Genomic DNA, 17503 nt, shown 5'->3' on the forward strand with positions numbered 1-17503 from the left:
ACTTGTACTTTCACGGCCTTACGCTCGCGCGTCGAAACTCATTGCAGGCTCACCTAAATTAGTTGGGCACTTTCTTCTGTTATGAAGTATTGTTTCGCAACCGGGGTCTGTCGGATTCTTGACGAGGAGAACCGATCCTTGATTTGCAGGAGCGGCTGGGTTCTGCGCTGGTCTTGCTTGTGATTTGGAAAGCTCAAACTGTCGTCTTGTTATCTGGTTGGTAACCAGCATTCTTTGGAGCAGGTTCGGTAGCATCGAAGACTCTAAAAACATTGCTGGCGTACACGAATTTGTCTATACGGGCGAACGTTCTACCCATGTTGAGGTACGTTTTCGACTGGGGAGACGTGTCTGCACCGTGGTCAGACAAGTCTCGGGGATAATATGAGCAGAGTAGCCGGAGCGAATGTCAGAAATGTTTATTTACAGTATTTACATGCTGAAGGTAGCATGATACTACATGAATAATAGTAGCATCCTCTGAGCGTCTCAGCGCTCTCGTTCCAAGCCGGCGTCTTCCGAAGATCCGCTACAAGAGAAAACAATCTAGCCCAGAGCACTCCATTGAGGAGGGGGTCTTCATCTGCGCCCACAGAATGGGAAGACCAAACACCGCCTCCTACTCATCCCAGATCAATTCTGACTCACCAGACCAACTGGACTGCATGGATGCTGACGACTTCGAACCCACGGACAATGTCGGGCCCAGCGATTCTACCCTCGGTCCGAGCGGCGTTGCCGAAGCGTCCAAGAATACATACCTGCGGCCATCCGTGCCTCACACTCCATGGTTTCGGGTGATCGACGCTCGCCGAAAGAAGTTTGTTGCCGAGGAGGCATGCGCGACGCCACCAGCCACATTCTACCAACGCGAGCACCGACATGAAACCGGCCTTCCCCGCCTGCCATGCCTTCCCGTAGAGGACCACAAGGTGATATTTCGTATAAGAGGAGGCATATCTCTACAACAAGAAGCGGTTTTACCCTTGCGCGCTGCTATACGAACCGCGCTCCGAGCGCCCTTGCCCATGAGTGCGCGGTTACGAGTACGCAAGGAGCAGAACATCGCCCTAGTCAGCACCTCAGACCCAGACCTCGCGGTACAGCTGTGTCATGTACAGACGCTCAAGCTCGGCAGCAGATCGTATGAAGTCTCCGCTTACGTGGCTTCCCCAGATAATTCCGGCAAGGGAGTAATCACAGGAGCCCTACCTATACCACCAGAGAACGCCCCCATGAACGACACCGTCACTTATCCCCAAAGTATCAATATCATCCAAGCGCGACCATTCGGGACGAATGAAGCATGCCTCTACACTTTCGAGGGAAAGCGTGTTCCCCGATACGTTTACTTCCAAGGCGCGGAATTTAGATGCATACCTTTCCGACCAGGCACCCAAGTGTGCCACTGCTGCCTCGGAACTGGCTACCGACACGACATCTGCCCACATCCACACGAACGCCGGTGTGGAAATTGTGGCATTCTCAACCCAAGTGAACACCACGATGGTTGCGTCCCGTGGTGTTTAACCTGTGGCTCCGATGAACACCCCACCATCGACCTGGGTTGCCCAGCCCGACAAAGGAGATCTGGGCCCCGTGTTCTTAAAGATGAATGCCAGCTCCTAGAAAAGCGTAATGATCCTCCACTGAAACAACTTTCTGAACAGTTGCCACCAAACAACCAACCTCGCAGCCGTCTTCAGCAAGCCAGCAACGAAGGCCACGGTAGGAGTGCTCGATCCAAGCGCTCGAAAACCCCAAAGCATGGAAAGCAGACCTCGCAACCTATTCAACCTGGAGCACCTCCACCTATCCAGGCATCTGTGCATTCATCCAGGAACTACCCACCGCCTTCTTCGCAGTGCAGTGCGAAAAGCTGCAATACGTGGCCAGCACTCCCGTAACGAGAGCCCACCCATACACCTGGCCTGGAGGCCACGGCAGCGGCCTCTAGTTCATCTGGCTTGGCTGCAGAAGGTCGCCTAGATCAAGCCCCACAGTCGCAGCTACAGTGACGGCAGGACCCCCTGGCCGTCCCTGGTAAGTCGCCCGTTGAGCAGGCCTCTCAAAATCCTTCGCGATCAACACCACCCCATTCACCAGCCCTCGTTCAACAGACGTGTGCCCAGTATTTACATACCCCAGAATTCACTCAAGCCCTCACACAACTAGTTCTAAAGTTCGTAAGTGATAGCCTCGGGGCTGTTAAAACACAACTGATTAACGAACAAGAACAGGCCCTCCAGAGAATGGAGACTACGTTTAGTCACCGCATGGAAAAAGTTGAGGCTGCAATTATCCCCTGTGCGATATGGAAGCTCAATCATCACCAACCCGTAAGCATAAACAACGCAAATCTGCCGCCGCTTCCTCTCAGCACATGGCGCAGGCGAACAGCCCACAATCGGGAGTTTCCACTCCCACAACGACTCAACATGGCGAATTCTAGTAATGGACAAAATACCGGAAGAGCAGGCTTGCCTTCTCCATCCGGAAATCGAAATTCATCTTATATCCACATATGGCAGTGCAACTGTAGAAGCATCAGAAAAAAAAAACACTCGCAATTGGCCGCCTACATTCAACACTCCGCTTAACCACCTCATATAGTGGCTCTGCAGGAGACGGGGTCTGTCCCTTTCTCTCTGCAAGGATATCAGGTGGCATCGGTAACATCGCGCACCGCTATTCTTATTCATAAAACCCTTCCATTCATAGATCGGATACCTACGAGAAGCTCATCAGAGAATGGAACCGAGTACAGTGCCCTTAAGGTAATCCCGTCGAATCACACATCGGGTAAAGGACTCTTGGTAATCAACATATACAGCACCCCTAAAGATAAGGGCACTGGCATACCCGAAATTCTTGCTCAAACGCGGTCCACACTTCGCATTATAGTAGGCGACTTTAATGCACGCCATACCGCATGGGGTTACATAAGTAACTCACCGAAAGGTAACCTCGTACATAGCGCCATGATGCACCACGTACTTACCTTAATTACTGATATTACTGTGCCAACGCCAGCAGGCACTAGCACCGCCAGGGATACCACGCCTGACCTCACGATGGTTAGTGCACATGTAATAGTAAAAACACATGAGGTTCTGCCGGATACATTAGGTAGCGACCACCATGTGATTCGAACTGTCAAAACGCAAAATTCTAAAATTTTCCGACCTAAAATACAGACCCTCGTTGACTGGGATAAACTCCGCACATATATCGCCGCGGAGGATACCACTCCGCAATCTATATAGTCCTGGACTCAAAGGATACAAGATGCTGTTGTTAGGTCCGTTAAAAAAATTAAGAACACGCCAAATGCGCCTCAAGTTGACCCCCACCTCCTCCATCTGTGGGAGGCCCGACGAAGCCTTTGTAAACAATGGAAGCGTCAGAGGCTAAACCGCAAACTTCGCCTACGTATCGCTGCAGTCACAGAGGAAGCCGCACAGTATGCCACCCAGTTAGCGAAAGCCAATAGGGCAACTTTTTTGGGACACTGAAAGAAACACTTGGCACAAAACGTACATGGAACATTCTAAGGGTACTTCTAAATCCCACGTCGACCAAAACCACATTCACACCGCTACCCAACGGCTCAATTACCTAGAAGAGCAAAAATGCACAGGCATTATGACACACATAAAAAACCTTTACATTACTCAGCCCCTACCGGCGGATCTGAACGCACTTCTCTAACACCCCCTGATCCGGACGAAAGCTTGGATGCAGATATCACGCTTGCCGAGGTAAAACAGGCGCTTGCTTGTATTACCCGGGACACTGCACCAGGGCCGGATCGTATAACATATAAGATCCTCCGAAACTTAGATGACGTGTCTCTACAGGAGCTCACGGATCTCTTTAACGAACACTGAAGCAAGGGCACACTGCCCTGTGTTTGGAAACATGCACAGAATAATCTGATTCCAAAATCAGGCAAATCACTACTTCTCGAAAATTTACGACCCATCTCGCTCACGAGCTGTGTAGGTAAACTTTTTGAGCATGTTGTTCTCCGTTGACTACAGCCACATTTAGAAGCTAGCAATTACTTTCCCAACACCCAGTTTGGTTTTCGCCCCAATCTATCGGCGCAGGATGTCCTCCTGCAGGTTAAAGAAACTCTATTTCATCCCAAACGGCAGACAGCCCAAACCAGAGCCATTCTCGCATTAGACATACAAAAGGCTTTCGACAATGTAGGTCACGAAGCTATTCTCAGGACATTGGCCACAATTGGCTGTGGTCGTTGGACCTGGCATTATGTCAAAGCTTTTTTGGAAAACCGCACCGCCGAAGTTAGGTTAGGTACACTTACATCCGCCACTTTTTTTCTCCCAAACCGGGGTACACCCCAGGGAGCTGTCCTATATCGCCACTCTTATTCAATGTAGCCTTGGCCCCATTGGCCAAAGAGCTTGCTGATATTCCTAAATTATGGCGTGCATTTTACGCCGGTGATATGACTCTGTGGGTGTGCCATGGCTCTATTGGGGACGAACAAAACGTTCTACAGACTGCCATCAACGTCATCAAGTGGTATATTAGTAGAATGGGCCTCCCCTGTTCGCCAGAAAAGTCGGAGTTACTATTAAACCCCGCATGAACGACGCAAGCATCGACCTGCACGTGCATGGTCAACCTGTGCCAAGAGTACATAAAATCAGGGTATTGGGTCTACACATACAATCAAACTTAGACGCAAACTACGCCTTGAACATTCTTGATAAGCAGATAAAGCAAATTTCAGCACTGATCCACCGGATTGCGTCGTGCAATCATGGTCTATCTGAAAAGGACACCATGCAAATTGTTGAGGCTATGGTGGTTAGTCGCCTCATTTATCATCTTCCGTATCACCATCTCACTCAAAACAAAATGGAACGGGCTAACAGTCTAATCAGGCGGGTGGTTAAAACCGCACTAAGGTTGCCGATGCGCACCAAAACTACTCTTCTCCTAGAGACAGGTCTGCATAATACAGTGCAAGAAATAATAGAAGCACAGAGAAGCAATCAGCTCCTGCGCCTTTCTCGGACACCTACAGGGCGGAACCTGCTCCGAACCCTGGGGCTTGAATCAAGTGACACGATCCGATACGAAGCAGCATGGTCACCTATTCCAATAAGGGTCGCGGCACACATGCAACTCAAACCATTGCCGCGCAACATGAATCCACAACGCCATCAAGGCCGACGCAAGGCACGCTTGATTATTACATACGAAAGTACAAAAATCGTGAAGACGACCTCTATGTCCACGCTGCGGTAGGCCTACTTGAAGGAACGGCCATGGCTGCTGCCATGACAGAAGACGAGCGCATTAGCATTTCCGCGTCCGTTAAAACGGCACGCCCCGACGTGGCGGAGGGGGTTGCACTAGCCCTAGCAGTGGTGCATGTGGCCGCAGATTCTACCATTACAGAAATTCGCACTGATTCCCAGAGCACTTATCGATACTTCCGTCAAGGCATAGCACCAAAGACAGTCTCACGCATACTGAGCAACATTCCTTCACTTCTCCATCCGGTGACTATCACGTGGGTGCCTGGCCATGAGTGTATCCCCGGGAATGAGCGCGTTCATGCGCATGTCCGAGGTCTTTCCATCCGGACCCTGGGGGATTGCTGACTCGAACCCGTGAGAAAACCACAAGAGGGAATCCGCACCTACCATGAGATTATGAGGTATTACCGGAACAGCATACGAGATTTCCCTGCCCCGCACTTCTCCCTCACCCCTAATCAGAGTTCAGTTTGGCGCCAGCTACAGACAAAATCATTAATTTCTCCCTATTTGGCACACCTATTTTACCCCACTCTTCACCAACCACATTGCACTACCTGCAGGGCACCCCGGGCTGATCTTTTCCATTGCTTGTGGAACTGCCCAAAACCCAGGGCGGTAGACCCTATTCCTAACCCTTCCCTTTCCTCGTGGGGGCCGCTCTTCGGGTCACTGGTTCGGACGACCAGTTGTGGCCGGTGCATCGGGCCTGCCTAGAGATGTCGGCCAGGGGGCTCCCGGACGTCTAGGGGCCCAACCACGTATACTTAGATTTTTTTTTCAAATAAAGTTGTATCCCCCTCCTCCTTCCCAACCCAAACAAGAAGCACTCCTAGTTCGTTTTACGGCGAGGGGGAAGCGCAACAAGAGAAACTATGCGATTATATGACACGGCACTGCAGCAAAATGATGTGGTATCCTGTGTGCATTGTTGACTCGTCTATGCGGCCGCAACACCAGGCAGGCCGTGGTGTTTAGGTAGGTGTCTAAGGCAGGCCGCGGTGTAAGACACCACGTGATGTGACACCACGTGAAAATACCACGCGATCCAGGCCAGAGCAGCCAAGATGGCGCTAATAGGAGAATACCCGTCCACTTCTGCTTCGTCTTCTAAGTCAGCGACACATAACAATATGTCCGGTAATGAATGATGGCTCTTAAGCCGTAACCGCATGCACGCGATTTCCTCGCGAGTGCGACAAACGACAGCGATGAGCAACAAGATTTGCCGTCGCGGAGGCCCATCCGTCACCGCCGCTTGTCACGTCACTCGTTAATGGAAAACAAGAAAAGATAACTGAATGCAGGAACAGCGCAACCTAGAAGTAGTTACTTCGTAACTACGGAACCGAAAAAAACAAGGACAGAAAACAGCGCTCTTTTCTGTCCTTGTTTTTTTCGCTTCCGTAGTTACGAAGTAACTACTTCTAGGTTGCGCTGTTCCTGCATTCAGTTATGTCCTACCAACTTGCCCAAGCTTCCACGCTTCATAAGAAAAGATAACTTGTCGCCCCGAAGCTAGCGTGGTGATTTCCGGCAACATGGCTACACCCCTCCTCCTCGCTTGAGTTGCAATTTGCTCTCGATGCTCGTTATCTGCGCGTACTTCAAAGAATGCAAGGTATTGACTGCCTTTTGTACATTCCCATTTCACGCGGTGAGTGAGAGAGCACCCTTATTTTGTCATAAATCTCGTTATTGAAGGTTTGTTTTGATGTCTCGACTGTAGCTTGTGACAATATGGTCGCTTGCTACAACGCGAAATCTTCGTGCGAAGTGCGTCGTAGCCGTTGTAGCGTACGCTTCTGAACTCCCTGTGGTGGTTAAAGCAAATATTGCGAAAAAAGGTCGCGAAAAGCTTTTGTGGCTTCATTATATCACACAGAACACTAAGAAAGTTGGAATGTTGCCATGATCCAAATTTTTTTACTTCTACTGATGAGTATTCACACGATAGTATTATTCCAGCAACAATGACACTTTGTCACCGACATGCGGTTGCAGCCGTCGCGACGTGACGGCGCGAAGGAGCAAGTTCGTTGTTGCCGCCTGTCACTGTCGCTAGAAATTCGCCTACATGTGGTTAGGGCTTTACTGGGCAGACTACAATAGGCTTTGTAAAGTGCCCTCTAGATGTATCAATTTGAGACAAGTGGTATTTCTTCAGCTTGGTGGTGATCGGCCCACTGATGAGGAAATAGTCGGCACCAGTGCAGGCAAGGGCGGTTACATTGTGACAGTCGCTGAGAACGTTCATATCAATAGTTAGTTGTATTGTGTTCCGGTTGGGTCGTGATGTCGGAGCATGGCTACATCGGCTCATTCTGCTGCCTCAATTGTGTTTTGACGACCATCAAGGTGGCCTTCATGATGTACACATCCGCTCCATCTCGCGTGTTTGTTGGGGATTTTGTGTGGTCGTTCACCCTGCTGTTGACCCGGGGCGTCGATGGGGAAACCACGTAGCTTCACTTGTCGGTACTGGCTGTGGTGGTAGGCATGACAAGCTTCTTGCCAATGGCGGTGGAGTAGGCGGTGGTCGGGCGTGCGCCATACGTCGGTCTTCATCGTGGTGAAGCGCTCGCCGACAGGTGGGCGGGATGGCGTTGGTGCAGCTGTGGGTGTGTCTTGTGGTAGCAATGCGGCGGCGCGGCGCCTTTCTGTGACCGTGGAGAGGTTGCGTTAAGAAGCGCTGCAGCAGCGTATAGGTCATGGCTTGTGGCTCAAGCTTCCCTGATGCATGTGCTTCTCGAAATCGCTCAAATCGCTCAGCTCCTCCCACATAATCGATGTGATAATTTCGCGCTTTGCGCAGGTGCTTAGCGCAAAGGCGTAGCCGGATATGGGAAAGAAATGGATGTAACGTCGGCGTAGCCGGCTATCGGAAAGAAATGGCTGTACTGCCTTGCCCATATCGCAAGGATCTTTGCTGTTGCCGCGCCTCGGTAAGGACTTCGTCGAGGGTTTTGGGCACATTGCTAACAACTCTCGCAAAGAGCTCTTGCTCGAGCCCTCGCATTAAGAACCGGCGCTTCTTCTGAAACCTGACGGTGTCGACATGACAGAAGAAGCGAGTCATTTCTAATGTGTACATTCGACGCTGTCCCTTGGGAACGGTACGTAGCTTTTTAGCAACTGCGTGGTCCTTTCGCATTTTGGGAAGATTCCGAGGAATGTGGTGCGAAATAAATCTCAGGCTGTCATGGTGGCCTCCCTGTTGTCAAACCCGACCCTGGGGCCATACTCACGAACGAAGTATACGTAAAGAATCTTTTCGTCAAAGTTCCACTTATAGAATAGGAAAACGTAGTCGTATTCTTGTGAGCAGCTTTTCGGGTCATTGCCTTGTTATCCACAGAAGGTTGGTGGCAACTTGAGCTGATTAAGGATAACGAGTTTAGGTGACACAGTGGCCGTCAGGGTGCATGTGCTCTTCTTGGTGGTGGCGCTTAGTTTTTTAGCAGCGGTTCGTATTGTGCTGGCAGTCCTAGCAGTCTGCCACTAGCTGGATTTTCCTTGATGATACCAGTTGCTTCTTCGTGATTTGGACTAGGATCACGTCCTAAGAGGGCGTTCGGAACATGAAAGCGTGGCCCCCTCACCAGATGTCGCGTGGTTGGGACGTGGACGATGGCAGCGGCCGGTTTTATTCAAAATGAAACTCTTTATTGGGCTGAGCTTCCGGACGGCTAATGGAAAGTCAAATTACAGGAAGCAATACATGCTGTACAGTAATGTTGTCGAAAAGATTGGTGGTCGTTGATAAATCGAGTCCTCATTGCGACGTGCTGTCTTTTATACATCACACATCGAACTCTCTAGCGTTATTGCAAGCTGTGCAATAACCTTGGATGTTGGGCTTCTGCGCATAACATAAACAAAGAAGCTCAAATAAGTGCGAAGCATTTTAAACATAGCGACGAGTATTGCGCCGAGTGTTGCTGAGCTTTTTTTTTTTTGCGGATGAAATCCGAATGCAGAAAACGAAACAAGGAACGCGCTAGGCAGTAGTGTATGAAAAATTTATTATAATAACACAAGCTCAAACAGTGCCTTGCAGCTAATTATGTTAACGATCAGCACAGACTCATATGGCATTCAATACTTTCGAGCCGCTTCCACACTGTTGATGTATGCATGTGGAAGTAGCTTTTGGCATATATGTAGACAATTGCGCCGGTGGCAGCTTATCGCCTCGAAATATTGCTGCTATAGTCGCTTACAACCCAAGGTACAACTCTGCCCCTCGAACTGCTGTGGACTTGCCAATCGTCTGTGCAAGAGAATCATGCTAAGATCGCATGAAGGTCCAGCGTTTGTCCGAATTTACCACGCTTTTCTCGTGTACGTGTTTTGGTGTATTTGATGGCACCCTAACTTTGAAGTTCATTCTAGGGGGTTTTTGTTCCTGCCTTACGTACTTTTTGGTTGCTATTCATAGTAAGAAGAAAATTTGTATCGTTTCTGTACCTAAAATATTTTGTTTCGCTGAGCTATGATGTCGGAATCTTCGTTGACATTAAGTCAATGTAACAATTATCTGCTTGAAATAATAAAATAGGGCTTCACGTCATGAGAATGAGCGAATTCAAGAGACCTTTGTGCAACCTCACTGTGGCTCTAAATAAAAGCACAGTAGGAAAATACGGCGCACAAAATATAAAAAGAGTGGACGTGTGCTTTGTGGGTAGGACAGTGATTGATGTGCGCTCAACTTACACTAATCTTGTGTTTTGACTGGCTACAATATTGATTTTCCTGTAAAAATATGGTGTTGGGGCTCATGTTCTGAAAAACTACGTTTTATTGACGGTGTGTGCTGCTTGGATCTTGCAGATTTTGCCCGCATATATAAGGACCTGATGGCGAATAAATCACTGCCCACGACAAAAATATACGCCTTGTTGAAGGCCTGCGAAGATACTGGTGAGTCAGTTGCATCCGTGTTTTTTAGCTGAAACAAAAAGGAGGTTGTGCTACGCCACGTCAAAGTTGCAACATTTAGCTGCGAAAGTGACTACTCACACGCAACGTTCAAATATTCAGTAAACCACACTGTAAATCAGACTACACCCGTATGAGTGTAATATGTTGTCTATTACACACACCCCTACAATCCACAGAATGGATGCAACAAGCATAACTACGTGCATACAATGAGCGTGTTTCCGAATTTTCACCCTAGGTTGTGAACATTTTTGTTGAGTGTAATAACTAATAAACAAAGGTACACCCAAATACCGAAGCAGTGTGAGGTGTGACAGCGAGATTACACCCAAATGGATAAAATGGTAGGTGGTGTAACAGCCTAACGAAAAAAGAGTGTGGGGATGTTTATGTGGAATCACACCTAACGCCCATAGGAAAAATTTTAGTACTCGAGCGTTATTTCTGTAGTGAAGAAGAGTGGCCTCAGCGGCATTTCTCTGCTCCTCAGGGGCATCGCCACCCACATGAACTACTGGTGGCTGCGCTTAGCGGGACTTTGCTGACCGCTTCTCCATCTGTGTTCTCCTCTGTCAATAAACCCTTTGTTTACTACACCTCCTTCTAGTAGACTCCCATGGATGCACTAGAAAGCTAAACTAGAGCAACTGTTACTCTAAGCTAACCTTTCAGCTAGATCTCGCAGGGGCAGACCTCTTACCATAGTGCTGGCTCCTGCCACAGTGGGTAAATCCTGGCGCTAGCACTGATTTTTTGATGCATGTATATGAGGTCTAGTGGTCGTGGCTTTAAATGATGTTTGCTTCATCAAGGCCAGATCCACATACATACACCACTCTTCTCTATTTCTACGTCTGTCGCGCCTCCCTCGAAGTTCATGCCCCACTTTATTTTAAACATTCTCCGAGGGGAAGGTAATGCATGTGACGCAAGTCATGCTGTTGCGCACAATATGTACGGCATTTATACCGACTAGTCCACCACTTTGTCAGTTGCCAAACACACGGTACAGTCTCCGACTACTTCGTCTCGTGCGTGACGCACTTATGCCAGGTCCAGGCTGTGCATCCAATGGCGAAGACACCACGGGAAACACAGGACTCCTAACCTCGGCAGACTTGTAATGACTCGCCAACATCCCGCTTTTGTGGCAGCAATCCGTGCTGTGTAAACATCCAACGTTACAAAGCCCCCAGGAGCGTTAAAGAATACATTTATAATACAAACGTTTGTCCATTACTCGAGTACGCTTGCGCAGAATGTGACCCAGACACCATCTGTCTTGTAAATAAACTTGAGCGTATCCAGAATCGCGCAGCCAAGTTTGTTTCTGGTAATTACAACTATAAAAGCATCATCTCATTAATTAAAGACAACCTTGGCGGGAAAACTCTAGCCCAACGCCACTTGGCAACAATATTGGAACTTTTTTTTATTTACTCAGATCTCACAGGTATTAACAAAAACTTGTACATTTTCTCCCTCACTTCATTTTTATGCGTTGTGATCATGACTATAAGGTACTTGAAACGTGATGCCGCACAAATGTGTTTCATTATTCGCTCTTTCCTCACACCTCCACGGTTTGGAACAGACTTCCTAAAGGTATAGCAGATTGTAAAACACTTTCCCAGTTCCAGCTGTTTTTACATACAAATTTTTCATATGTCGCCTCTTTGTTGCATACACCGCTTTGCTATTAGCTCATTCTTTCATCTTTGTCTTTTGTGTAAACATATGTGCTTTAGCGTGATTAATCGTGTTACCCGCCCGCAATATTGTCCTCGTGGCGTTGCGGGTATTTCTATAAATAAAAATAAATAAATGTCTCTTTCCATTCCCATGAAATTGTTACGGTCATCCGCGATCTTAGGGAAACTAACTAGGTTGTAGTTTCCATGGTCATGACCCACAGAAGGTCCATCTTGTGCTTTCAAAGACACTGTGAGCACAGATCTGAAGCTCACCGAGACTGGTATCTCCCTGACCATAATAATGAAACACCGAAGTTGCTTCGGCGTTTGTTCCGATGGTCTCGGTCAAACAACAGTGGCCGCTCATCGCATCGACAGAGGCGGATCCCTTATCAGTCGCCACTGATCTTATCATGTAGCAGCTTAGAACGCAAGGTTCCTATTGAAAATATGTCCACCATGAGAACGGTGAAACCACTATCCATCATTATGGTGTGGATTATGGTGCTGGCACGGTGGCACGATGGATGGTGGCACGGATCGTAGCATGGTGAATGGTAGCACGGTGGATGATGGCACAGTGAATGGTGGCATTCTGGATGCTGAAATGGTGGATGGTGGAAATGGTGGATGCGGAGAAAAGAATTATGGTTGTGAAACAGGTGTGAAAAGATTTTATTGCACACGTACGTTGAATAAATAAATAAACACGTATTTGTGCATGTGCGTACACACATTAGCAAATTGCTCTTTGTTTGCCAGGCCTGCCTTTTCTGCCTTTGCCCTCTTGCTGCAGCGGCCTGCTTCTGTGAAGTAGCAACGCAGGTGCTTGCGTCCAGCGGCAAGACGTATCTCGGCAGGAGCTCCTGTTGGAGGTAGAAGGTGGGCCTCCACATACTTTGCCAAGCAGTCTACAAAATCATGCAAAAAATGCTGGCGTGTACTTCAAAATGAATTTGTGAAATCAAATTGAAATATAAATCACGGCACAATACAGCTGCACAAGAAAGCCATATGGTAAATGAAAAACACGTCATCCAACATTTATTTGTCATTATTTAAAATGTAAGATGCAGTATTAGCCTGGAGGAATTTGTCAGCCCACCAGTAACAAATGCTGCTCATGTCGTAATCAGTTTAATAGTTTTGCATTTATTTGCAGGGACACATTTAGTGTATTAATTAACTACAGACTCCCTAACAACCGTGCCACAGCAAAAGTTTCAGCAAGTCCTAAATGTTGTCCAGCTAGCGCATCTATTCGCGGCGAGATATGACTATAGGTGGCAGCACCATCCCCGCGCAAGTGGGGCTAGGCAGTTGGCGGCGTGTATACAAGTATACACAGCGGCGCTTCGATGAGTATGCTCTGAGCCGATTGTCGGTGGATAAAATGCGTTGGCTACAGTTTACTGTTACTATTGTTATGCTGAAGTGGCAACGTGTAAAGAGAGGAAGAGGAGAACGAAGTGGTGTGTTTGGAAGCAGCCCGGTGTCAGCGCGTCTACCCTTCGCCATTCGATCTTCAATAAACACGCCCCATCGTAACAGTTTTAGTGAGGGGTGCTGGGTACGATAACGGCGCCCCCGTCGAATGGCGACTCATCGACAGCTGAGGTGCAATACGGGGAGCTTCACCGAAGCCGACGACTTTCTGTTGTGCCGCCAGCGATGGTGTCTCATGACAACAATGACAACGAGCCACCTGCTTCTCACATTCCGTGGCAGCCCTACATCCAGCCTCCATCCTTCGCTGGACAAGCTGCAGAAGATGTCGACTCGTGGCTCCGCTCCTACCGACGGGTGAGTCGGTTTAATGGCTGGTATGCCACCCGCTAGCTCAATAATGTGGACGTTTTCGCGAAGGAACCACATCTGTATGGTTTGAAAAGCATGAAGAAAGCGTGACGACGTGGCAGAAGTTCGTCGATAAAATCAAGTTGTCCTTCGGGGATCCGGCAGTAAAGAAGAAGCGTGCCGAGCAAACTCTTATGCTACTAGCGCAAGTCACCGGGGAAACCTGCACGACGTATACCGAGGAGGTGCTCAAGTTGTGCAGGGCACTGGACCCCTGGATGACAGAAGAGGACAAGGTTGGTTATCTTCTGAAAGGGATCGCGGAGGACGTTTAGCAGTTTCTCATCGCAAAAGAAAGTTTGGATTGTGTAAGTGACGTTAACAAGCACTGCCGTAGGTTTGAAGCGCTGAAAGCGCGGTAAATTACACTAAAGTTCAGCCACCTGCCCAACGTCACTAATGTCGCCAGTGTCGACGTGCATCCAACCCCATCGAATATCGCGTCCATGATTCGCCAAGCAGTGCGCGAATAGCTCGACCTATGCGAGGCGGCTTCTCGGCCGGCACCTAATGTCCGAGAGCCCTTTCCTTCCTGCGACTCAAGCGCTACGACTATCAACGCCGGGTCCTTTGATGCCTACAACTATACGCCTCGTCCTCGAAGGCCAAGCCAAATTATGCGTCCGTACTACCCATTGGCTGACGAATACGTGCGCAGACCACCTACCTGTTATCAGGCATAGAACGGCCGGGTCATTAATTTTTCTGCTAACATCAGCGCACCTCGCGAACGTCCCATATGCTTTCACTGTGGCATTCGCAGTCATGTCACCCGATTCTGCCCCGATCGCCGTCACATGGCAGCACCGTCCTATGGGCGACCACGCACGTTTTACGGGCGCAGCAATCAGCACGTTGACGAGACACCCTGGCCCTCAGACTCTGACAGCTTTTGGCGGGGAAATCACCGCAGTGACTCACGGGCGTCTGTGCAGAGCTTGATGCCGCCACCTTCACGCCACCGAAGATCCCCATCTCCTCGACAACGTCCCACTTCAACGCCGCTGGGAAACTTGGCGGTGCGACCGATGGAGGTGAGGTCGCCAGTCATCTTCAGCTACCCGCCGCTACGCCTCCACCAGTGACTATCCGTCATAACAAGATTTGTGTTTCTGTAGACAATGTAACATCGACAGCTTTAGTGAACATGGGAGAGTGTCTCCGTTATGAGCATGGATTTCAAAACCCAATTAGGCCATAAGGTGATGTACAAGTGGGATAATGCGAGCACATTTCGTGCTGTGAGTGGAGAATTGCTACGAGCTCTTGGTGTGTGTATCGCGAACGTTTATTTCTCTAATAACGTCTATCAAGCCGAATTCACAGTGCTCACTAAATCAACGCATAATGTGATTCTCGGTCTAGATTTCCTACAACAAGTCGATGCCACTCTTGATTGCAGTACCGGCGAGCTTTTTGTCTCTCCTTTTGTTCCCTACCGACCTGCTACGTGTTCGCACACCCTCGCCGTCTGTGAAGATTCTGTCGTACCGCCCCGTTCGTTATTCAGCTTCAGCTGACTGTTGCTAATGCCGACAACGATGTATTCGACGCTGTTGTTGAGTGGATGCCATCAATTGTCGCAAAGAAGGGTGTGCTCACGCCTCGCTTTATTGTCTCTGTGCCCTGTGACACAAGTACATTGTGAGTGTCAGATTTGCTAACCAGTCTGTTGTGCTTGCAAGCTATATGTGACTTGCCTCGTTTGAAACGTATACGAGCCTTACTATTGATGCCCTTAACCAATCACGCATCGAATGAATCCCGGGCGCATGAGACTAGCCCTGGTGTCCCCGAAGACTCTTCTCCGTTTTTGAACATGATTAGCAAGACACCACCCTCTTAGAAGCGTCAACCCCTGGTCAGCGTCCTTAGCAGGCATGCTTCATTGTTTGATTTCACCTAGGACGCTACGAAAGTTTGTGTTCCCAATACGTGGGCTCGTCACCGGATTAACACGGGGTCCGCGCATCCCTTTGGGCAGAAACCATACCGTGTGTCTGCATCGGAGCTGAACAGGTAGAAGACATGTTGACTAAGGGCGTCATCTAAGACTCGTCTAGCCCCTCGGCTGCACCGCTCATCCTCGTGAAGAAAAAAACGGGTCTTGGAGCTTTTGCCTCGACTACCGGCGTCTAAATTCGGGGACGAAAAAGGATGTGTATCCGCTTTCCCGCATAGACGACGTTATCGACTGTATTCATTCGGCATCTTACTTCTCATCTGTGGATCTCCGATTGGGCAATCGGCAGGTACCTATGCATTCCGCCGACAAAGAGAAAACCGCTTGGTTACGCCAGATGGCTTGTTTGAATACAATGTCATGCCGTTTGGTTTGTGCAACGGCCCTGCAACATTTGAAAGGTTTATGTACACGGTACTGCGTGGTCTCAAACGGGACATTTGTTTGTGTTACCTCAACGACATCGTCATTTTTCGACGCACTTTTGCTGAACACAACCATCGACTTGACGTTATTCTATTATGCCTTGAACCCGCTGCCCTTACCCTTAACTCCAAGAAATGTCACTTTGGTCAGCGAGAAGCACTTGTACTTGGTCATCTTGTGGACAAACATGGTGTGCGCCCAGACCCTGAGAAGGTTGGTGCACTTACCTGTTTCAAACGACCGCAGTCACTACGCGAACTAAGGAATTTTCTGGATCTCTGTTCATACTTCCACCACTTTGTGCCCAAGTTTGCTGATACTGCCTACCCATTGACTTCACTGCTTTGCAAAGATAAGGATTTCATCCGGACAGCGGATTGTGATACCTCGTTTCGCGAACTTGAATTCTTTCTCACGCCTGGATCCATACTGCACCATTTTGGACCCGTCTGCCACGACAGAAGTGCATACCGACGCGAGTGGCATCTGTCTCGGTGCCGTGCTCATCCAGCGTATCGATGACGCCGAGCATGTCATCGCCTACACCAGTCGTTCGTTGAGCAAGGCCGAGAAGAATTGCACCGTTATTGAATAAGAGTGCCTCGCTGTGGTTTTCGCTGTGCATCAGTTCCACCCATATCTCTGCGGGCGGAAGTTCACGATCTTGAATGAGCACCATTCACTATGTTGGTTGGTTGGTCTCCATGACCCTTCTGGTCACCTCGCGCGATGGGCTCTACGTTTTCAGAAATTTAACTTTACAATATGCTGCAAGAGTGGCCGCCATCATGCAGACGCCAACTGTCCCTCGAGTAGTCCCCTACGAATCACTCTATGTGACGACGACAATTTTGACTATTTTCTAGCTGCCATCGACGATACTGCTTTTCTTGACCTCGCTACCTTCCGGGAAGGACAGCGAAACTACCACAGCTTGGATGATCTGTTTGACTCAGCCGCTCAACCGATGGGTAGCCATGGCTTTATCACCCGAGATGGCTCACTCTACAAAAAAAAAATACGCGGCTGATGGTGCCCGCTTTCTTTTAGTGGTCCCAAAGAATTTGAGAACGCACGTACTCTATGCTGTGCACTGCGACGCATCAGCGGAGTACCTGGGGTTCGCCTAAACGTACCAGCGCCTGGTGGCTCGATTTTACGGGCCTACCACGCGACGCAATACAGAAAAGTATGTGGCCAGTTGTGATAAATTCCAGCAATTCAAGTGACCAAATACTACCCCGGTTGGTCTCCTCCACATCTTGATGTCACCCTCGTCTCCTTTCCAAACGGTTGGAGTGGATCTTCTCGCTCCA

The 17503-nt window shown here is 48.9% G+C and overlaps 1 protein-coding gene across 1 annotated transcript in view; it reads left to right on the top strand.

The window, feature by feature from the left end:
- Positions 1 to 17503, top strand: part of LOC119168610 (neprilysin-1) — a 638470-nt gene that overhangs the window by 164698 nt on the left and 456269 nt on the right. The window contains exon 7 of the mRNA XM_037420008.2: positions 10137 to 10226. Within this exon, the coding sequence (XP_037275905.2) occupies positions 10137 to 10226 (90 nt within the window). The remainder of the gene's footprint in view (positions 1 to 10136; positions 10227 to 17503) is intronic.

This window comes from Rhipicephalus microplus, chromosome 3 (assembly GCF_043290135.1).
Source record: "Rhipicephalus microplus isolate Deutch F79 chromosome 3, USDA_Rmic, whole genome shotgun sequence".
Lineage (NCBI taxonomy): Eukaryota > Metazoa > Arthropoda > Arachnida > Ixodida > Ixodidae > Rhipicephalus > Rhipicephalus microplus.